Source organism: Myxine glutinosa, chromosome 10 (assembly GCF_964187855.1).
Source record: "Myxine glutinosa chromosome 10, kmMyxGlut1.1, whole genome shotgun sequence".
Classification (NCBI taxonomy): Eukaryota; Metazoa; Chordata; class Myxini; order Myxiniformes; family Myxinidae; genus Myxine; species Myxine glutinosa.
The window spans coordinates 812790-837112 of record NC_136270.1 but is presented as its reverse complement, the minus strand read 5'-3'; the positions used below and the strand labels follow the sequence as shown (position 1 = coordinate 837112).

The window sequence follows — 24323 nt, the reverse complement described above, 5'->3', positions numbered from 1 at the left end:
GGTACTTCTGCTAGTTTGCGAAGACAAAGACATATAAGCAGAAAGCTCAATTAGTGTAGATGTTCATGGTTCTGAGTACAGATGTTAGAGGGAAGAAAGGGAAGAAGCAAATGAGCAAGATGCAGCTTGCTTTCATCGTTTTTTTTGCGATCGGTCAGTTCAGTGAAGGACAAGGATCAGGAAGCAGCCATGACTCAACTTTCAGAGCCATCAGTTGTTGGGACTGCAGATGCAACTAGAAGCCAGCTTGACTGACATTTACATTGTCTCCAAGAGCAACAATGTTCTCAATGATCACAACAGGCAGAAATGCCCAGAGAATGTCGAATGTCTTTGGTCTGAAACTGCAAGACGACGTCAGAAGAGAGCACCGGAAGGTTGTTGACCGACTTAAATGTGAAATTGATAGACGATCGCGACATCTGAATTGTCTAAACCTCTGCTTCGGATTTCTTAACTTACAATATCTCTTGAATGGCAAAAACAATCAAGAAATCGACAAAAAAACTCATTTCCTCGCTACAGTCCCACTGGGGGGCGAAAGGGGCGGTCGCCCCGAGCGGAACTTTTGGGGGCGGCAAATTTGTTATTTTGCCTCTGTCATTATCGAAACTTCGTACCATTTTGCCGTGACCCATGAAAGCGCAAGCGAAAGGAGGAGTTAAACTGTGCAAATGGCCCCGCCCTCCATTTGCTGACCAATGGTTGCGGCCAACAATATCCCGGAGAGAGGGGGCGTGCAAAAGGAGCGCGTGGCATGCCGGGAAACTAAGCGGACGAGGCGTTCACGTTCGTTTTTGTTCGTGTTCACACCTCATTAGTGTTCGCGGCTCATTTGTACAGGTGAGAAAAGGATACTGTGGCGGACACGAAAGCCCACTGGCATGGTGACATCATTCCGCGCACCAAGTGGGCGGCGGCCACGCCCTAGGGGTAGGCGTGGCCTCAGGATATACACCGGGCGCTCAGCCCGGAGCGCGCCAGTGCTACAGTGACCTCTTTGGAATAAAGAACTATAAACTTACCGCGTTGTCCGCTTCCTCCTTGCTAGCAAGTCACGCGCGTAGCACCGCGTGCTTCATTGGTGACCCTCCGACGTTCTGGTCAGCCGTCGCTGACCACCCGACATGGCAACCAACGCGGTAGCAATGAAGCTCCCCGAGTTCTGGGAAGCTCAGGCGGAGATCTGGTTCCTGCAGGCCGAAGCCCAGTTCAGGCTTCGAGGCATCATGGGGAACGAGACACGTTACTGCCACGTGGTCGCCTCCCTCTGGGCCAGCACGGCCGCCCGCGTCGTGTCGGTCCTGAGGACCCCACCGGCCAAAGACAGGTACGAGGCGATCAAGAGTCTCCTCCTCGCCACGTTCGGCCTTACGGTGGACGCACGGGCCGATCGCCTCTTGGACCTCCCCGAGATCGGGACACGCGAACGTCGGTCCGTATGGACCATATGCTGGCGCTCATGGGCGACGAAACCCCGAACACTCTATTCCAGGCGTTGTTTCGACGCCAGCTGCCAGCACGAGTCCGCCTCGCTTTGGCTGGTTCCGCGTTAATGGAACCCCGTGCGCTCATTGCTGAGGCCGACAAATACTACACGGCTTTGGACACGCAAGCGAGTCTCGGCGCGGTTGCCGCTCCCGAGGCTCCCGAGGCCCCCGAGGCTCCCGAAGCTTTCCCCGATGCACCGCACCTCGTGTCCGCCGTCACGCCCCGCCCACCACCACCGCCGCCGCTGCGAAGAAAACCGCTGCCTCCAACGCCACAGCTGCCCGCCTGGTGTTCCTTCCACACCATGTTCGGCCACGAGGCTCGGCAGTGTCGCCCGCCGTGCTCATTCGGCAGGTCGGGAAACGGGCGAGCCGGCGCTCGGTGGCAACGGTGAGCATCGGCAACAGCCTGCTGTACATAACGGACACCTTGTCCGGGCGCTGTTACCTGTGCGATACGGGAGTGCAGGTGAGTGTCGTTCCTGCCGGTACGTCCGACAAGCACACCGCGGGCCGAGGTCCCACGCTGCTTGCGGCCAATGGTATGTCCATACGCACGTACGGAAAACGCTGTCTCTCCCTGCGGTTCGGAGGTCAGGTTTTCCGTTGGTCGTTCGTTTTGGCCGACGTGCCCATGGCACTGCTCGGCGCGGACTTCTTATGTGCGAATGGATTACTGGTGGATGTAAAGCGCAGAAGGCTTGTCCAGGCTGAGACGTTCAGCTCGCTCGCGTGTGCGCTGCCCGGCTCGTTGAGCAGCTCACAGAGCGGCTCATCGAGCGGCTCGCCGAGCGGCTTGCTGAGCGGTTCCGTTCCGGCCAGGTTCATCTGTACGCTTCCGGCAGCGGACGAATTCGCCCGCCTCCTCGCGGGTTTCCCGGCCCTCATGCGGCCGACCTTCTCGGCGGGGACCGTCAAGCACGGGGTGGAACACCACATCCCCACCGCCGGGCCACCGGTCTACGCCCGGGCACGCCGCCTCGAGCCGACTAAGCTCGCCATAGCTAAAGCGGAGTTCGCTACGCTGGAGCGGCTCGGCATCATGCGGCACTCCGAGAGCGCGTGGGCGTCCCCGCTCCATATCGTTGCCAAGCCCGGCAGGGGATGGCGACCGTGCGGGTACTACCGGCGCCTAAACGACGCCACCACCCCCGACCGCTACCCCGTCCCCCACATTCAGGACTTTTCCGCCCGCTTGACGAATATGTCCTTCTTTTCAAAGGTGGACCTCGCACGCGGCTACCATCAGGTCCCTGTCAGGCCGGAAGACATCCCGAAGATGGCTGTCATCACGCCATTCGGGCTTTTCGAATTTCTTCGGATGCCCTTCGGTTTGAAAAATGCGGCTCAGGCGTTCCAGCGCCTCATGCACAGCGTCTTGCGCGGCTTGGATTTTTTGTACGTCTACCTGGACGACATCCTCGTCGCCAGCGCGTCCCGCGAAGAGCACCTTCACCATCTCCGCACGCTCTTCGAACATCTGGGCCAGCACGGCCTGATCGTGAACCCCGCCAAGTGCCGGTTCGGTGTCGCTGAAATCGACTTTTTGGGGCACCGCATCACCAGGCACGGGGCCGTCCCCCTACCGGCCAAGGTGGAGGCGGTGAAGGGGTTTCCGCGCCCCCGCACGATCAAGGGGCTCCAGGAGTTCCTGGGCGTGGTAAACTTTTACCATCGGTTCCTGCCCTGCATAGCCCAGCTCCTGCGCCCCTTACACGAGGCCCTTCGAGGGAAGCCGGGCAAAGGTGACATTACCTGGACCGAGCAGATGGACGCGGCGTTCTTGGGCGCGAAGCTCGCCTTGGCCAACGCCACCATGCTCGCGCACCCGGCGCTCGATGCACCGATCGCCCTCACCTCTGACGCCTCGGACTACGCGGTGGGCGCGGTGTACGAGCAATGGGTGCATGGAGCTTGGCAACCGCTGGCGTTCTTCAGCCGGCAGCTTCGCCCGCCCGAACGCTGTTACAGCACCTTCGACCGCGAGTTGCTTGGGCTTCACCTGGCGGTCAGGCACTTCCGCCATCTGCTCGAGGGCCGTGCGTTCACGGCCTTCGTCGACCACAAGCCGCTGGTTTTCGCGATGGGCAAGGTCGCCAAGCCGTGGTCGGCCTGGCAACAGCATCACCTCGCGGCCGTGTCCGAGTACACGACGGACATCCGGCACGTCGCGGGAAAGGACAACCCGGTGGCCGATTGCCTTTCCCGGGCCGTCGCCCACGCAGTCCACCTTGGCATCGACTATGCCCGGACGGCAGCGGACCAGGCCGCCGACCCCGGGGTCCAGGCCCTGTGGACCGCCGTCACGGGCCTCCGCGTCACCGAGGTGCCCTTCGACGGCGCGGGCACGGCCCTCATTTGCGACGTCTCCCTCGGGCGGCCTCGCCCCATCGTGCCCGCAGGCTGGCAGCGCCAGGTTTTTGATGCCATCCACGGCCTGTCCCACCCGGGCACGAGGGCCTCCCAGCTGTTGGTCGCTGACAAGTTTGTCTGGCATGGCCTCCGGAAGGCCGTCCGCGGCTGGACCAGGATGTGCCTCGCGTGCCAGCGCGCAAAGGTGCACCGACACACCCAGGCCCCCTTGGCCCCGTTTACGGTGCCGGAACGTCGGTTCGACCACGTTCACGTGGACCTGGTGGGACCTCTGCCCCCCTCGCGGGGTTTCACCCATGTCCTCACCATGGTGGACCGCACCACCCGGTGGCCGGAGGCCGTGCCTTTGGCCGCGACGACGGCAGCAGACGTCGCGCAGGCGTTCATCGCCACCTGGGTCGCCCGGTTCGGCGCCCCCTCGGACATCTCGTCCGACCGTGGCCCCCAGTTCACCTCGGAGCTCTGGGCCACGGTCGCGCGGGGGCTCGGGGTCCAGCTGCACCGAACCACGGCCTACCACCCCCAGGCCAACGGCCTGTGTGAGCGATTCCACCGCTCGTTGAAGGCCGCGCTCCGGGCCACCCTCCGCGACGGCGGCTGGGTCGACAGGCTCCCCTGGGTCCTGCTGGGCCTCCGGACGGCGCCCAAGGAGGACCTGCGCGCATCCGCGGCGGAGTTGGTCTTGGACAATCGCTGCGGGTGCCGGGCGAGTTCCTCCCCGACCCCACGGCACCTTGGTCCGTGGCGCAGGAGCGTTCTGCGCTGCAGGAGACCGCCCGGAGGTTCGCCCCGGTGCCGACGGCGCACCACGGGCACCCTCCTACACACGTCGCCCCGGAGCTTCGCACCGCGGAGTACGTCTTCGTCCGGCACAACGCCCACCGGACACCACTGCGGCCCCCGTACGACGGGCCTTTCCGCGTGCTGGAGACCGGGGTGAAACATTTCACCCTGGACATCGGCGGCACTCCTGACCGGGTCTCCATAGACCACCTCAAGCCGGCCCACCTCGACGTGGACCACCCACCGCCAGTGGCTCGGCCCCCGCGTCGGGGCCGCCCCCCTGCGGCGGACCCCCGGCACCGCCCAGCACCGCAGGCACGCCGCCCCCCGGTCCGGCACCCATCCCGGGTACAGCCGGGGGCATCCCACCTGGCATCCCTGCACCCCGGACGCCGCCGGTCGCCAGAGGGCGCTTCGGCCGGGTCATCCGTTTGCCCCGCAAACTGGCCCTCCAGGTGCGCGGGAATTCTGGGGGGGCGCGTGTGGCGGACACGAAATCCCACTGGCGTGGTGACATCATTCCGCGCACCAAGTGGGCGGCGGCCACGCCCGAGGGGTAGGCGTGGCCTCAGGATATACACCGGGCGTGTCTCAGGATATAGTGACCTCTTTGGAATAAAGAACTATAAACTTACCGCGTTGTCCGCTTCCTCCTTGGTAGCAAGTCACGCGCGTAGCATCGCGTGCTTCAATATCAACAAAAAAGCAGAATTTATTCGCAAGGTTTTTAAACGTTGAAAATTAATTTTCTTTGATATCCTGTCGGATAAAACACTATGTCATCTATTTATTATGTAAGCAAAAATGGTAGCATTCCCCTTTAGAAGGCCGAGGGGTGGCGGGCTGATACGACATGGCGCTTCATGAGGGGGACAAGCTAAATTACCTCAGGGTCTTTCTGCTGATCGCCATTTAGCAAAATCTTGAGAAGTGGTACTTGTAAAATTCCCCTTCCCCCCAGTAAAGATTCTCTTGTGATCGATATTATCATCATCGTGGAGCTCTCGTTCTCTATGCTTCCATCTTTGCAGGGTTAGCACGCTGAGCTTGCTTCTGCAGCCGTTTTTCCTCTCTTTTTAGCTCACCTGGAACGAAGTTCAGGGGAGCTTATGCGATGGAGCGTTGTCCGTCCGTCAGTCCATCAGTCAGACAGACAGACAGTCTGTCCGACAGTCCGTCCATCAGTCAGACAGACAGACAGTCCGTCCGTCAGTCAGTCATTCCATCCATCAGTCCATCCATCAGTCAGTCCATCAGTCAGTCCTTCAGTCAGTCCTTCAGTCAGTCAGTCAGTCAGTCAGTCCATCAGTCAGTCCTTCAGTCAGTCAGTCCGTCCATTAGTCAGTCCGTCCATCAGTCAGTCAGTCCATCAGTCAGTCAGTCTGTCAGTCCATCAGTCAGACAGACAGTCCGTCCATCAGTCAGACAGACAGACAGTCTGTCTGTCAGTCAGTCAGTCCATCCATCAGTCAGTCCATCAGTCAGTCAGTCCATCAGTCAGTCCATCAGTCAGTCCATCAGTCAGTCCTTCAGTCAGTCAGTCCGTCCATCAGTCAGTCAGTCCATCAGTCAGTCCATCAGTCAGTCCAGTCAGTCAGTCAGTCCGTCCATCAGTCAGTCAGTCCATCAGTCAGTCCATCAGTCAGTCAGTCCATCCCCAAAATCGGTATTTGCTTTCTTTTCAGAAACTACACCTGCAATTCTGATGAAACTTGAACACAACCTTAATCACCCGTGTTGTGCCAAAGTTTGTTCCTGGCATTTAAAAAATTGGGGTCTAAAGTGGTCTATGGGGAGGTTTGCACCCCAAAATTGGTATTTGCTTTTTTCTCAAAAACCTACACACACAATTTTGATGAAACTTCACCACAACCTTCATCATCCGTGATGTACCAATGTTTGTTCAAGGCATTGGAAAAATTTGGGGTCTGAGGAGGTACACGGGGTGGGGAGGGGGGTTGGAGGGGGAATCTTTTATCAGAGATTCTTTTTTTACATAATTTCCACAATTGTTTCTAAAACAAAACAAAACAAAGGCAGAAAACAAAACTTTAACTGTTCACTTGCAAATGTACTGTACCTAATTTGATTTGTAATAAAGTTATTTCATTGGGCTTTCTGTTGAATTCAGCATGTGAGTTGTGAGGGGGCGGAAATTTGACATTTCGCCCTGAGCGTCATTTTTCCTTGATACGCCACTGATCTCCAGGCGCTGCATGACGTCATTGCCGGGCACCGAAGGGGGCTTGGCAATGACACACGCTGAAAAGGGAGTACTCAGTTTTCACTCCGGTTTCTTGTTTGTTACATGGCTAAACAACTTCTTTGATAAGCATGTTGATCACTCCGGTTTTTGTGTGTGTTTGTGTTTGTTTGTCTGTTTGCCCACTTATACTTGCGTGCAGGTCACAATTTTAAAACGATCTTCACGAAACATCACCAAACGGTAGAGTTAGTGGTCCGACAAAATCCTATATATTTTTGAGGTCAAAAGGTTGACATGGGCCAAGGGTCAACCACCTTTTTTCAAATTTCTAAAATCCTCAGTTTTCATCTGATTGACTTGAAATTTGAAAAGGATTTTCATAACAGGTTAGTGAAACCAACCACCAATTATTTTTGAGGTCAAAAGGATGCCCTACTGAGTCCCATTCTACTTTGTTCTCTTTTGGCAAGTGTCACTCTATTTGTGATTTTTGTACACCGCTCCTTTCCTATGCCATCTCCAGGCATTGCAAATCGTCATTGCCGGGCACCAAAGGGGGCTCGGCAGTGACGCACGCTGAAAGAGAGTACTCAGTTTTCACTCTGGTTTCTTGTTTTCTTGTTTGTTTGTTTTCTTGGTTGTCCGGGCGATATCTCAGCCATCCTTTGAGCTAGGAAGCTGAAATTTCGGCACAGTAGTGAGCAAGTCCTTTGTCAAATACGGTATTTTTTGTTTTTTGAATAATCAATTAATTGAGGAGTTATTTAATTATTAGCGTTTAATTAAGTACTTATTTAATTAATTAAATTTCATTTCTCTTCTGACCATTATTAACTCAGGCACCTTTTGAGTTAGGAAGCTGATATTTGGACATGCCAATGACCAGGTGATTTGGCTGCAAAGGATATTTTTGATTTATTAATTAATCAATTAATCGATTAATTATTTAATTATTCGATTAATGACCAAAAAATTTTTTTTTTTTAAGTTACAGATTCTGATGAAATAGTGGTAGTTTATGTGTTCTCTGACCAAATTGATTACTAATTTAATTTTTTTATGATTATTATTTATTTATTTTCATTATTAATCATTTATTTATTTTCTTTCTCATTTGGCCAATATCTCAGGCACCTTTTGAGCTGGGAAGCTAATATTTGGACATGAGTGACCAAGTGATGTGGCTATCAAGGATATTTTTGATTTATTGATTAATCATTTCATCTATTAATTATTTATTGATTAATCGATTAATTATTTATTGAGTAATCAATTAATTATTTAATTTTTTATAAATGACTTATTTAATTAAATTTCTAAAAGATACATCTTCGGATGAAGCACTAGTGGTTTAGTTATGCGATTAGCCAATTGATTATGAAAATATTTTGTGATAATCTTTTATTGATTTTAATTATACAATTAATCAATCAATTAGTGTACACCTCTCCCTCCCAATGCAGCCTCAATGAGCTGCACTGCGGTATTGCCGGGCGCCGGAGGCGCCCCGGCAATGCCGCGCTGCAGCATATTTAATTATTTGGCATGGGGCGGTGTACTTTGAATGTATGTGTACTTGTTCATTTCTTGTTTGGTTGTCCGGGCGATATCTCAGCCATCCTTTGAGCTAGGAAGCTGAAGTTTTGGCACAATAGTGAGCGTGCTTTGGCAAAAACGTTATTTTTTGTTTTTTATTAATTAATTAATTATCGATTAATTAAGTACTTATTTATTTCCTTTCTCATCTGGGCAATATCTCAGGCACCTTTTGAGCTAGGAAGCTGATATTTGGGCACGACAATGACCAAATGATTTGATGTGAAGGGTATTTTTGATTTATTGATTAATCAATTAATTATTTAATTAATGACTTCATTAATAAAAAAATGTTAAGTTACCCATTTGAATGAAATGGTGGTGGTTTAGGTATGCTATTAGCCAATTGATTAAAAAAATAATTATTTTACAATTATTATTTATTTATTTCCATTATTAATCACTTATTTATTTTCTTTCTCATCTGGCCATTATCTCAAGCACCTTTTGATAAGCTACATGCTTTGAAGCTGATATTTGGACATGACAATGATGAAATGATTTGTCTCTAAAGGGTATTTTTGATTTATTGATTAATTACAGATTCGATTTATTGATTTGTTGATTAATTTAATTATTTTACGATTATTATTCATTTACTTTTGGTATTAAACACTTATTTATTTTCTTTCTCATCTGGGCAATATCTCAAGCACCTTTTGATAAGCTACATGCTTTGAAGCTGATATTTGGACACGACAATGATGAAATGATTTGTCTCTAAAGGGGTATTTTTGATTTATTGATTAATTACAGATTCGATTTATTGATTTGTTGATTAATTTAATTATTTTACGATTATTATTCATTTACTTTTGGTATTAAACACTTATTTATTTTCTTTCTCATCTGGGCAATATCTCAGGCACCTTTTGAGCTAGGAAGCTGATATTTGGGCACGACAATGTCCAAATGATTTGATGTGAAGGGTATTTTTGATTTATTGATTAATCAATTAATTATTTAATTAATGACTTCATTAATAAAAAAATGTTGTTACCCATTTGAATGAAATGGTGGTGGTTTAGGTATGCTATTAGCCAATTGATTTAAAAAATAATTATTTTACAATTATTATTAATTTATTTCCATTATTAATCACTTATTTATTTTCTTTCTCATCTGGCCATTATCTCAAGCACCTTTTGATAAGCTACATGCTTTGAAGCTGATATTTGGACACGACAATGATGAAATGATTTGTCTCTAAAGGGTATTTTTGATTTATTGATTAATTACAGATTCGATTTATTGATTTGTTGATTAATTTAATTATTTTACGATTATTATTCATTTACTTTTGGTATTAAACACTTATTTATTTTCTTTCTCATCTGGGCAATATCTCGGGCGCCTTTTGAGCAAGGAAGCTGATATTCAGACACGACAGTGACCAAGTGATGTGGCTATAAGGGATATTTTTGATTTATTGATTAATTAATTAATTATTGATTAGTTGATTAATCAATTATTATTTTAAAAAATTTGATTAATGACATTTAATTAATTTTCAAAAAGTTACAGCTTCGGATGAAACACTGGTGGTTGAGATAATATGCTATTAGCCAATTGATTAAGAAATTATTTTATGATTAATATTGATTGATTTTAATTATGCAATTAATCAATCAATTATTGCACGCCTCTCCCTCCCAATACCTTCTCTATGTCGCCCGGCAATGCCGCATGCTTGAGGATGTTATTTATTTATTTCGCATGGGGGCGGTGTACTTTGAATGTATCTGTACTTGTTATTATTTAATTTACGTGTGAACAAGAAGGATACCTGTCACGTACAGACAAACCTCCTCTATAAGGAGTCGAGATTGCAAAAGCATGGCCCTTGGCAATGCATGTCGCCACAGAGAGACAGGGTGAAGGGACTACACAAGTGATCAAGCACAGAAATAAACATCCCCTACTCAGACATAATCAGCATTCCAGGTAAAATATCAACTTGTGCATAAAATAGACAACTTTGTGGATCCACACCTAAGGCCGGTTGGATAAACTAGTCAACACTGTAGGCCTTTCAGCATATCTCAAGCCATGAGCGATGGGGCCAAACCGACTCGGGAAAGGACGCAGGTTGACATAATCCACGTTTAAAGTACAAAATCAACTTATGATTGAATTAGATGGAACTTTGTTGAACTATGCTCAAGACAGATTTGGGTGCAATAATAAAGTGCACCGCCTCGCGAGCTATATTCAACTTGGTCCACATGTAGACTGACACACATACAAACACACCGATTACATTGCCCACTCCCATCGCTTTGGTAGCCAAATGCCCGATGATCAACAAGGGCTAACAATGCTAAAAATAATAGAGAAAGATGAGTCAATTGGGCAATTATCAGTGCATCGCCATAGTTGTTTTTGTTTTGCTCACTGTGTTTTTAAAAGCCTTGGTGCTGTGATTTGTCGATGGGAAACACATACTCGGTTATTGACCAATTACAAATGAGCTATTAGAGGTGCACGCCGCTGCCTGTCACTTATTTGGGTGACAAGCTTGACTGGTTTTCTGAAAAGCTGGCAGTAAATCTGAAATTCATACCATGTGGTACAAGGAAGCTACTCACTGTGAAAGTATTGAGCTACAAGAGAGATAGTCACACAAAGAAAGAGGAAAGTAGAACTCATTAGTTGTCGACTGGATGCTATAGGTATAGATATCACAGCTCACATTGAATTAAGCCCAGAATTATTCCCAGTTGCAACCAGCGCTTTCAAGGTGATGTGTTACTCACTTCATCTCCACAGAGGGTTGTAGTTGCTGCAAATTGTAGTTTGTTGTGTGAATCACTAACTTCTTCCCTTTTGTAAATTGATGGGTGGCAGGGTGCTCAATAGAAGGGGTGAGCGGTGCGATTTGCAGCAGTTATTGAGAAAGAACTGGAGGCTGAGGATGTGTTTGACGGGTTGGTGCAGCCACAGTTGGTTAATAGAAAGGGAAGACTGAAGGTATTTTATACGAAGGCCAGGAGCTTGAATGGAAATATGGAATAGCTGGAAGCATAAGGAGTAAGGTTTATGGCAAGAAGCGAAGGGATTGATATATTTGCTATAAGTGTGAGGAATCCAAGTGGAGGATTGGAATTAAATGCTACAGAGTTTATTGGTGTGATAGGAAAGAGAAAGAGCAGGAGGTGTGGCAATCTTGGTGAAAGAGAGTGTTGGATCGAGACAAAGGGATGACATTAAGGAGGGAGTTGATGAAGAGGTTTCTGTGTGGATAGAGATTAAAGATTGGAAGAATACTAAGCTATTTGTGGGATTATTTTATTGCGCTCCTGGTGTGAGGGAAGAGCAGGCAAGATGGATTATGTGAATAATTAAAAAAGGCAAGTGATAAGGGAAGAGTATTGATTATGGAGGATTTAAATTTGTTAGGGATATATTGGGTCTGGGAACAGGGGAAAGGTAGAGTGGGTGAGGATTTTCTATGTCTTGTCCAAGATTGTTTTTTAAACCAGAAGCCGACAAGGGGAGGGAGTGCAGTGCTGGACCTCTTTTTAGCAATTATCCCAATAAAGTGGAAGGAGAAAATCTAGGTACAAGCGAGCACAACATAATGCGCGCAACTCTATAGTTGAGATTTGAAGTTTGGGATAGTGGTTTGGGATAGATTTTAAGATGGCAAACTTTGAGAATATGAGAGGTGATTTGGGAGCTTTAGATTGAGTAAACTTAATGATTTGGTGATCTGTATTGGAGAAATGGGCAACCTTCAAGGAGCAAATGTGTGTGGTGCAGAGTAGGTATATTCCAGTGAGGTGCAAAGTGAAAGGCAGAAAGAGACCAGGGTGGGTTAGCATGAAGATACATAGTGTAGTTAAGAGTATGTAAAAATAATTTATTAATTTCAAAATATCAGGACTACAGTCTGACTTGCGTCAGTTTCGGAGGAAACTGAGACTAGTTAAGAAAATAATGCGGCAGGCCAAAAGGGAATATGAAAAGGATATAGCCAAGAATATTTCACATAATAGCAAGACATTCTTTAAATATACAAGGGGTGAGTAAGGGTTTAATTGGAGTGTGGGCCCATTGCGGAATAGCACAGGAGAATTGGCGGATGATGAATGTGAGATGTCAGGCCTATTACATTTTATTTTTTGCTTCTGCATTCCTCAGAAACTCCAAAAGCTGAGAGTATATATCTTGTTGGTGAGCAAGGGCTTTTAGAAGAGATCCATGTAGTAGTAGATGAAGTGAAAAAAACAGCTGGGAAGATAAAGGGATGATAAAGCCGCAGGACCAGATAATTGATACATTCTAGAATCTAGAGTATTGAGGAAGGTGGTGGTGGAGCAGATAAGCGTGGTGTTTGCGGATATCTTTAACAGCTTGTTGGAGTCAGTAAAGGTACCAAAGAATGCGAGAATAGCGAATGTAGCACCGTTATTTAAGAAAGGATCCAGAGAAGAATTGGCCAACTATAGACCAGTTAGCTTGACTTAGGTTGGGGCGAAGGTTTTGGAGATGTTAATTAAGGGATGCATATGGAACCATTTGAATAACTTCCAATGAATTAAAAGTAGTCAGCATGGATTTACTAAAGGGAGGTCATGTTTAACAAATTTATTGCAGTTGTTTGAAGCAGTTTCGGACTGGGCGGAGGAGGGAAGTGCAGTGGATAGAGTATAATCTAGACTTTCAGATGGCATTTGACAAGATACCACATGGGAGGGAGGCTGATCAGGTTACTAACTGGCTTGGAAACTGGACGTAATGATAGGAAAGGAAAAGTGTCTGTTAGTTGGAGGATGTCTGCCAGGCAGGATGTAAGTCGTTGGGTACCTCAGGGATCAGTACTAGGACCATTATTATTCATTATTTAGATCAACGATTTGGATAGTGGGGCTAAGAGTCAGCTTTCTAAATTTGCAGATGACACAGCTTGGAGATAAGGTAGATACGAGAGAGGGGGTGATCAAATTCAGGAAAGTCGAGATAGTTTCATTCATTGGGCAAAAGATTGGCAGATGCAGTTGAAGAAAAATAAATTTAAGGTGCTTGGGATGGGTAAGAACAATGTACATAGGGATTATGTAATGCAAGTGACAGTTTTAGAGCATGTCACACAATGAAGGATCTGGGGGTGGTAATAGATATGGGGATGGGCAGCCAGCACAGTTCTGGGCACCTATAGGTAAAAGTAACATGTTGTTAAGTTGTATTCATAGGGGGGGATAAATTATGAATCAAAAGTGGTGGTGTTATTTCACTGTAGAGGAACTTAGTTAGGCCTCATCTTGAATATTGTGTTCCGTTTTGGTCACATCTGAGGAAGGACACAGCTGCCCTAGAAATGGTTCAGCACAGAGCTAGTTCGATTAAGCTATTTGAGTAGTGGCTAAAGGCAACAGGACTTTCTTTATACATTGGAAAGGAGGTCGTTACGAGGAGATCTGATAGAGATGTTTAAGGTAATGAAGTGTATCGACAAAATAAGTGCAGAAAAGTTTTTGTTTTTTTTAGCAGAGTTCATAGTGATAGGACCAGGGTTCACACCCTGAAAGTAAAGAAGATGAGTTGGGACAGAATTCAGGCAGGGGTCTTTCAGTGAGAGTAGTTAATGCATGGAATGGTCTGCCTAGAAAGGAAGTGGCTACATAGAGTAGATCGATTAAAATTGTAATTTAATGAGTATTCAGATGCATTGGAGATAGAGGTGTACATGGATATTGGCAGGAATTGTAGGTAGCTGGTTTGTGAATGGGTGATGATATCTGGGGTTGGTGTGGCACAGGCAATGGAGGTGGAATGGCCGCCTGCTGCACCAAAGTTCCTTGTATGTCCGTCCTTGTATATCGGAGCAAATTATTAATTTAACATATAAAATAGTTCCATGCGAATTAATACAAATGCTATTGCTTTGCATTGCAAAGTATTATGTCAAAGATTGATAGTGGATGGAACTTCCTGGTGCTCGCTAACCCTCTGACTGCCCCAAGGTTGTTTGTGCCAGGTTGACTGTGAATCCCCAAAAAATTGTACTTCCACTATCGGTTCCCACTTTCTCATAACATGCTTGATTTCGGTGTAACTCAGACATTTAAATGCCTGATGTTGACTTAACGGTTAAGGTGGCTGGCTTAAGATCGTAGGGTCTTGAGTTTGAGCCCCTGTCGCGCCGTTGAATTAGCACCAGTTTGGTTGACTGTCATCTTTCCGAGGTCGGTAAAATGAGTACCCGCTAACTGGGATAATAAGCCATTCGAGTATCCTGCTGTCGGAGTGGCGACCCATCCAGGATTGTCCTCCTTAGCCAGTGAAACTGCCTCGGCAGACCCATGCGCCAAAGGCATCAAAGGAATGGCTGTTATATTATTATCAAATAAAAATTTTCTTCTTGAATGTTCTGGTTTCTGACAGCTCGTTGTAATTTTTTGTTGACCCTTCATTAACCACTTCCTCTGGGACATTCTGTTGAACTGTTTCTTGATTCAACTGGGTCTGTTGATGATTTTCATGATTATAAATAATGAACACATCCCTAGGTAATACTTAGAACGGGAATGTGCGGTACTATGGCTTTTCTTTGGCTCCTGTTGAAATTAGAGTTCAAGAAAAATTATCATTCAATAAAACTATTATTAAGCAATTCAAATTTAATCATACTAGCAATGGTATCCGCCCTACGGGCGAGGCTTCAATTGGGAGGCCCAAATGAAAAGGCAAAATATCAGAAATTGAAGGCTTTTTTTTATTTTAAACGATTTATATAAACATCCGTTAAATCAAATCACACGCAAATCATCAAAATCTAAACAGTATTTGTAGGATTTTAATAAAAGCCACATCACCGTCCATATCGGTAAATATTATTCCATCGTGTTTGGAAAAAATGGGATATTGGAAAAATTGGGGAAAAATTGGAAAAACAATATAGCCTATTTTACTCCAGAGGGTCCCAGGATTACCCACTCAAAATTTCGTTGCGATCGGTTCAGCTGTTTTTGCGGTACCTGGGAACAGACAGACAGACAGACAGACAGACATTTGGTGAATTATAGTAAGATTTGGCTATTCATCAGCAAAACGGTATCGAAAAGATTACAATATTTTCTTTTTGATCAGTTTTCATATTTGGGTGAAGCGCAGTAACATACCTTGTTGAAATAACAACGTTGTTGGAACTTGGAAGAATTGTTGTTGGAATAGCATTTGCATAGTGCCTCACTGAATTGGGAAACCAACTATTTTTGAGGTCAAAAGGTCAAAGGTTAATTACTTAATTATTATCGATTTATTAAGTACTTATTATTTTCTTTCTCATCTGGGCAATATCTCAGGCACCTTTTGAGCTAGGAATCTAATATTTGGACATGACAATGACCAAATGATGTAGCTGTAAATTGTATTTTTGATTTATTGATTAATAAATTAATTATTTAATTATCCCATTAATTACTCAATTAATTTCCAAAAATGTTACACATTTGGATGAAATGGTTTGGTGGTGGTTTAGGTATGCTATTAGCCAATTGATTAATAAATTAATTATGCTACAATTATTATTTATTTATTTGCATTATTAATCACTTATTTATTTTCTTTCTCCTCTGGCCAATATCTCAGGCACCTTTTGATAAGCTAGATGCTTTGAAGCTGATATTTGGACAGGACAATGATGAAATGATTTGTCTATAAAGGGTATTTTTTATTTATTGATTCAAGAATTAATCGATTCATTATTTTCTTTTTCAAAAAGTTACAGTTTTACTAAAAGTTACAGTTAAAAGTTACAGTGTTTGGATGAAACACTGTTGGTTTAGGTATGCTATTAACTAATTGTTGAGGAAATTAATTATTTTACGATTTTTTTTAATTTATTTATTGCGCAATTAATCAAATAATCAATATTATTGTACACCGCTCCCTCCCAATTCCGTATCCATGCGATGTCGCACGCTGGATGATATGTTATTTATTTATTTGGCATGGTGGTGGTGTACTTTGAATGTATCTGTACTTGTTTCTTTAACTTTCTGAACATTTGACATAAGTCATAATAATGTCATTCTTATTGTACATGAAAGTGCAAACATTTAATAAGACTTGTATTAATCGCCATGTGGCTGTGCACATATAAACGTTTATGAGCTCTGATCAAAGGCAAGGTGCTGAAGCACTGCAGTTCGATGCCTCAAGGCCATTCCACCTGCATTACCATTTAGCGAAAATGAAAGCGTGAAATGTGAACAATTATTATATGGAGTTATAATGGTGGATCGTTTAATTGTTCTGTATAACAACATGTATTTCCATTCTTGCCACAGGTTGGATGATCGATGCCGAAAGCCGTCCCAAGTTTAAAGACTTAGCCATTGAGTTCTCCAGGATGGCTCGAGACCCTCAGAGATATCTTGTTATCCAGGTCAGAACTTTCACTGACTCGGTGGAATTTCTTAGGCTCTCAATTTGAACTTTATTAAAAGAAACTCTACATTGCATAACTTCCACATTCCCACCCCCTCCCTTGGGAAAGAATTATGTTTTTTGTTTACTTTTAGGTTTTATGTTGTAAATCATAGTTCAACTTTAATTCAGTCTGCCACTGGTTTAAAGTTGTTTTCAATGCACCTGTAGGTGAGGAGTGCCAGTTCTAAAATCTCTATTTATGCTCCCAATTGGATATCATTTATATTTACCTCTGCCACCAAAGTTGGATGGAGGTTATGTTTTCAGGCCTGACAAGGAAGTATGTTTGTCTATCTGTCTGTGAACAGGATATCTCAAAAAGTTACGGACAAATTTGGACGAAACATGGTGAACAGGTTTGACTGTGTGCCAAGGAAGAATTGATTAGATGTTGGTGAAGATCCGGATGCGGAATTGGATACCAGCATTTTCAAGTGATTCCTCGTAAATGAGAGATAGGGCTAAAAACGATACATCGCACGATATCTCAAAATGTTATGCATTGATTTGGAGGAAACCTGGCAGACAGGTTGGGTGTGTGACAAGGACAAATCGATTCGATTTTGGTGAAGATCCGAATCCAGATCCGGACACGAGAATTTTTAAATTTTTAAGTGATTCTTCTTCATTGAGTGATAGGGCCAAAAACAATATATGTAGCATGATATTTCAAAAAGTTGTGGACGACTTGTGACAAACTGGGTGTATGAGTTGGTTGGGTGACAATAACAAGCCGATTACATCTTGGTTCAGGTCCAAATCCAGATCCGGCCTATCAGCGGGATGAATGAATGAATGAATGATCGTTTTAAGGCCATTTTCCCCGCTAAGGCGGGGGTTAGCCTTGCAGGCCCCATGACAATTATGGTTCCCTGTTTGAGGCAATGTTTTTATGGCCGGATGCCCTTCCTGACACCAACCCTTAGTCGCCTCTTACAATGCGCAGGGATACGGTGTACCTATTCTAAATCGGGGTACACACCGTGATCATTCATCCCAGCAAGCTGGTACTCAATTTGCCGACCTCGGAAGGATGACAGGCTGAGTCAACCCCCCTGGCGTTAATTCAGCGGTCGACCGGAATTCGAACCCAGGATCCTTGGATCCCAGGCCGGCACCCGAACCGCTAAGCCAACACCAAGCTTATCAGCGGGATACAAAACATAAACTGTTCAGCCTGGCAGAGGTACCCAGTGCCATTCCAGTTTGCATCTGTTTCTCGATCAATGGATACATTCTTATTTTCTTCTGTTTTTCTCCCTTTTGAGTCTCAACCAAGTACAGTATATGCATAAATTAAAGTAAGTATTCTTGAATTATTTTTCTAACACATCCAAATTCCACTGTATGATGTGAGCCTATTGTTAGCCACTTTGCCCACTTAAAACCCTTATTGATCACTTCTGATACAGTCCGATGAGGTTATAACAATTGTGATCACCTTTCCCCGCCCACCCCCTCCAACCTTCTTTGTATGAGAGGAAAAATGAGAATTGGTTTTGATCAATGTCAACGAGGTTTTAAACTCGGATTCCTAAAACTGGCTGGCTAAGCCTGACGTTCACCACTGTACACTGATAAGGAAGTCATAATTACCATTTCATATCATTCACTCAGTAAATATATTGATTCACTTGTTGAACGGCTACAAACCCTTTTTACAGCTATGACCTTGTGCGAAAGTTCTAAGCTGGTATATATATTCCAGAGCATTTAATCAAATTCCACATTCCTAGAGACCATTGAGAGGAGTCTTCATTTTCTTACTCAAACAGAATGATAGATAAAGAAGAGGAAAATGGTAGTTAAATTTAATGCAAATTTTAAAGGTGCCATTGCTGCTTGATGAGCATCTCAATTTTTTTTTTCAAAAATTTAAAAAAAATAACTATTTTGGTGTTTGAGAGAATCACGTTCTGAAACCATCGCTGTGAAAACTGTTTCTTCGGGTGCAATTGCAATTCAAATCACGTGGAGTCAAGTTGTCAGGGTGTAATCAAAATATATGACAGTATAAATGCACACAGACAATTGTGACAATCAAGATGTCGAAAAGGAATGTTTGGGTGCTGCACTGATTGATTGTAATTTATTTTCCACTTCAAATGAAATTTGAAAGCCAGAATTCATAACACTTTCAAATGCTTGTCTTAGGTGTATGCTTTACCACCGGTGGGATGTTTTGCCACACAACAATTTATTTAGCTCTTCTCAATAAATACTTAACTCGGATCAAAGTGTAAATATTTGGCTGGAAACCATGCATTTAATTGATCTTACAATAATTACATGGGCAAAAGAAAAGCTTCATCATCGATCTTATAATCAATGAAAGGCTGTCAAAGCTCCATTACCTTGGAGACAACAATTGTATAGAGATCAAGAAGAGGATGAAGATACCAAAACAATGAACCTCCATAAATCCAATGTTTGGGTCGCTTTTGTCAATGCAAACCCTCTCATATTTCACATGTCAATAGTTTTCAACATTTTCCCTGAAAATATAGTGTATACGAATACCCAAATCTCACACTCTCACTATGTCTCTCCGAAAAGACCGACTGGACAACCCTCCCATCTACTTTCTGAACAATCCTCTCCAAGAAGTTCTGTCACTCAAGCTTTTGGGTCTCACTATCTGCCATGATCTTTCCTGGGAAAACCACATTTCCAATCTGGCCTCCAAAGCCAGTTGCCGACTGGGCAGCCTCCGTCGTGTGAAGTCCTTCCTTGGCACACCTGAGCTCCTCACCACATACAAGGCTTTCATCCGCAGCTCAATGGAATACTGTTTCCCCTCTGGGCTGGTGCTCCTGCCTCACACAAAGCTCGGCTTCACGTTGTTGAAACCAAAGCTTACAGAATCATTGGAATCTTCCGTGATGAAGATAACTCCGAGGGCCTTTCACTCACTCACCGCAGGCAGGTTGGTGGTCTTTCTGTCTTCTACCGACTCTTCTCCGGCCTTGCTCCCCCAGCTCTATCTGGGCTCTGTCCCCTAAATATTCCTACAGGTCGCACAAGATCTGCCTGCAACCCTCTTATGGTTAAACTACCAAAATCAAGACTCTCTGCTCACCTTCACTCCTTCATTCCTCTTTTCTCCTGCCTCTGGAACAAACTCCCTCACTGTCTTCAATCCCACTCCTCCCTCCAGGTCTTTAAAACAGCTGTTCACCACCATCTCTTATCTTCCCCCATCCAAAACCTTGATCTTTTCTACCCCGCTAATTTCACCCTAGATCCACTTTGTTGAAATACCGACTTCTTTCCTGGAAGTCCTTGCTGTGTCCTTGTGTTTTATACTTCTCCCATCCCCCACCCCCCTTCCCATGCCTCCTCCCCCCAAGCCCTCTCCCTCTCACAGATATCTCGATGTCCCTGCTCTCAAGTGCTGTGTTTGTGCTTCCCCTTCTCTCCCCATCTTGTCTACCGCTACCCTTATTATATGTTTTGTGTGTCTGTCTGATTTTTTGTGTGATAAATGTTAGCTCTTTCACGAGCCTCGATCCTGTATACAAAAATAATAATAATAATAGTGTGGATACATATTGTGGGATTGTTGACATTTTACTTTTGTCGTTTTACTTTTGTTGAGGGATTGTGATGGAACTACATCAAAATATGTCATGATGCTAATCCATAAGGATTGTGGTCATTTGTACCATGTTTGCTTGTTTTCTTAGATTTCAATTCCTCTTTTTTTTTGCATTTTCTTAAAATGCTTTTATCCCTTGTCAAGTGTGTTTTTAATTTTTTTGAGGGGGGATATATAAAAGAGTGACTAAAGAATGCAAAATAAACGTGCACAGGTCAATGAGATAGTATACAGACATTGGCGCGTATCACCCACTGGAGCAGCATCGTTTTTTGGGGGCTAGAATGTGGCCGCGTACAGCTTCACACTCGCTCAACCAGGTTAACCAGGGCTTACAAGCATTTGCATTTGTGCAACTTCCTTTGAAGATAATTATAAATATTTTATCATAATATTAGCGAATTTAATTATTACGAATACCATCGCGGACGACAAACGGACAATAACATGTAAGAAATGAGATACGTTCTGGCCCCCCAGAGTTTAAGTACAGAAATCATTAATAAATTTTAAAATAAAACATTTAATAGAAAATTAAGAACAGTTCAGTAAAATAAGATCAAATAAGTAACACAATCAATAAAAAGGCTTTTTGGCTTAAAGTGCCAGCACAGTACAGTAAAGTACACTATTGTGATGAAGTTGTTGTTGGGTAGCCCCAGTCAGTTCTTCTTGAACAGGCTTGTTTGCACGGAGATAGCCGATCGATCTCCCAGGAGCGGGACATCTATCTCCCAGGAGCGGGAGCGGGAAATCCCTCACATCTATTATGTTGTTATCTTGCCTCGAGAAAACACTCGAGAACAAAAGATATGGCTTTTAAAAGGTTTATATCCTCATTCTATATTATCTTCTCAGCATATCACTTCATACACTTTTGATGGCGATGGCCATTTTCCCCACAACAATGGTGTGAAATATATATCTTCTATATATATATATAAAAGAAAGTTTTTTGGTTTGTTTGTTACTTGCCGGAAAAGATTCGTGGCCGCAGAAGATTCCGGCAAGTATGTTCATCGGTTGGTTTGTCTGTTTGTCTGTGCGCAGCACTACGTCTACACCATTGCACGTAGATTCACCAAACTTTACACACGTATTTGTCTTGCCCTGGAATAGACTGTGCCCAATTTTTAACTCCCTCGGCCCAAGGCCTCCATGATGACGTCATAATTTGATAATTCGACAAGTACAAAACTTCATCCAATCAAGATACAATTTCTTGAGCGACATGACGGCATAAACTGGTGGAGAAAAAATGATGCAGTCATCGGTCACGTGGTTCGGCCGCCATCTTGGAAAAACCGAAAAACTTTGCACCTCTATATCTCCGAAAGTGCTGAAGAGAAGAAATTGAGACATGGCTCATTGTAAAGAACTCTCCACGGGGAATAAAATAGGTTAATGATGATGTCATCGGTCACGTGGTTCGGCCGCCATCTTGGAAAAAACGAACAATTTTGCACCTCTATATCTCCGAAAGTGCTGAATAGAAGAAATTGAGACATGGCTCATTGTAAAGAACTCTCAATGGAGAATAAAATATGTTAATGATGATGTCATCGGTCACCTGGTTCGGCCGCCATCTTGGAAAAACCGAAAAACTTTGCACCTCTATATCTCTGAAAGTGCTGAATAGAAAAAATTGAGACCTGGCTCATTGTAAAGAACTCTCCATGGGGAATAAAACGTGTTGATGATGACGTCATTGGTCACATGGTTCCGCCGCCATCTTGGAAAAACGGGAAAATTTTGTACCTCTATATCTCCGAATGTGCTGAATAGAAAAAATTGAGCTATGGCTCATTGTAAAGAACTCTCCATGGGGAATAGAATATGTTAATGGTGATGTCATAGGTGCCTCCATTATGACGTCATAATTCGACAAGTACAAAACTTCATCTGATCAAGATGAAATTTCTTGAGCATCATCAAGGAATAAATTAGTTTAGAAAACAAATAATGATGACATCATCGGTCACGTGGTTCGGCCGCCATATTTGTCCAAAATGGCCAATAAAAAGTACATTCCGGCAAGTCCTCGGTCTCTGACCGATTTTTCATCTAGTGGGGGGGCCAATGTTTTCCCGTTGAATTCAAATGTTAATTTGTGGACACTGGTTGGGTTGTCTTTAGGGATGATAGAAGTTGTAGAAAAAATATGTCTCCATTTTTTTCAAGTTCTTTATAGCGGCCATTTTGGATTATCAAAATGGCGTTTGTTGAAAACCGAAATTGTCATTAACTTGGCTTCTAAATGACCTAGAGTGTTAATTTTGGTGTCCAAATGTACATATTTGCGGATACTTAATCCAATAAACACACATTTATACACCTACATATGATCAAAAGGGTTCTTATGGCAGCCATCTTGGATTTTCACGCACTTATGCCAACACATATATATATTTTTTTCCATCATTTTCACTTCTAAATCACATAAAGGCTGGACTTTAATGTTCAAATGTACACTTATAATGTCTTTGTGCAATATTTTTAGTTGGCAGTGTTCATTGTTACATTGAAGGATCTCCATCCTCCTCATCATCAGTGTTATCGATTCCCATGGGGCGCTCCTGACCCGTGTTACCACACACCTCTTCATCTGCCCCACACATACACATCTCAGAACAGTTGAGATGCTGAGACCTGCATGAGCAGTGAGACATGCATTGGGTCTTCTTGCAGTTACATTTGATTAGATGTGTGATGGCAGCTGGGGCTGGAGGGTCCTTGGTTGTGATGGGCACCAGCTGATCTCCTTCTGCTCTCCATCCATGTTCTGTTGGTTGTGGAAGCTGGGGGTCCGGTACATCAGCCTGATGCCACACCATGGCCTGGAAATGTGCACGAGCAATGGCTTCATGTAAAGCTCCCCGTGTTGGTGGCAGCTTCTGTGCCTCTAGCTGTTTCTTGGTAAACAGTCTCCACCTCAGCTTGCCCACATCCACAACTGTAGTACGAGGCTCATACAGCTGGCATACAAATGCCTCAATGTCACTTTCTGTGTCAGCTCTCAGCTCCTCAGAGGCCCCAAGGTCATGAAACGCAGATACCACCTCAACAGAGCACCTATTGAGGGCTTGCCAACATGTGAGCTTTCCCTTGCCGGCAAACCGACCAGTCTGGTCTGCTCCCGTGAATGCATGGAATCCTGGTAGGGCTGCAGCCTTCCTGACACCAAGTTCATGTACTATTGGTTCCAGTGAGATTTGCCTCTTCTTGTTCCCCACACCCGTGATGAAGTATGTGTCTTTGCATAGTTCATGGTACCGGTGGAGTGCTAGGATGAATACATCAGTATCAGGTGACTGAATGTACAGCTGTGTTGCACCTCTTCGGACGGCATCTAGACTGTGAAGAAAGATCCTCGTATCAGCCTCCTCCTGGGAGCTACGGAGATGCTGTACATCCATGCAGTTGGAGAAGACATCCTGCCTTGAAGTGACGATGAAGACCTTGGTAGTCCCCTCAAAGTGACACAGAGCTTTCTTTGCCAGATAGACAGTTAGCTCATCTTTGGTGTTGGTGTGCGACAGGAACTGTTTTGCTGTCAGTTTCCCAATCGGGGTGCTGTCTTGAACGTGGTAAGCAGTGGGCGGCTTGCCACCTTGGCGCCTCTCCCGTGTGGCCTCTTTCAGTGAATTTGGCAGATCATATCGGTCAAACACGAGGTGGACTTCATCATACCCGTTGGTCTTGCAGTCCAGTGTTGCATTGAAATGGCCAGCCCACTGGGCACATGTTTTGACCCATTGTGGCTTACCCATTGCTTGCACTAATGCCATGCCGTCTATGACAGTCACCTTCTTGGGAGGGGGTGGAGTATGTTCAGGATTGT

General features: G+C 44.7%; 2 protein-coding genes across 3 annotated transcripts in view; one reads left to right on the top strand and one right to left on the bottom strand.

The window, feature by feature from the left end:
* Positions 1 to 23868, bottom strand: part of LOC144894123 (uncharacterized) — a 554169-nt gene extending 530301 nt beyond the window's left edge. Inside the window, exon 1 of the mRNA XM_078786212.1 lies at positions 23080 to 23868. The gene's annotated coding sequence lies outside the window, so the exon portion shown is untranslated. The remainder of the gene's footprint in view (positions 1 to 23079) is intronic.
* Positions 1 to 24323, top strand: part of LOC137433495 (receptor tyrosine-protein kinase erbB-4-like) — a 538358-nt gene that overhangs the window by 491064 nt on the left and 22971 nt on the right. For both annotated transcript variants that reach the window (XM_078785237.1, XM_068125823.2), the window contains exon 24: positions 16743 to 16840. In XM_078785237.1, the coding sequence (XP_078641363.1) occupies positions 16743 to 16840 (98 nt within the window). The remainder of the gene's footprint in view (positions 1 to 16742; positions 16841 to 24323) is intronic.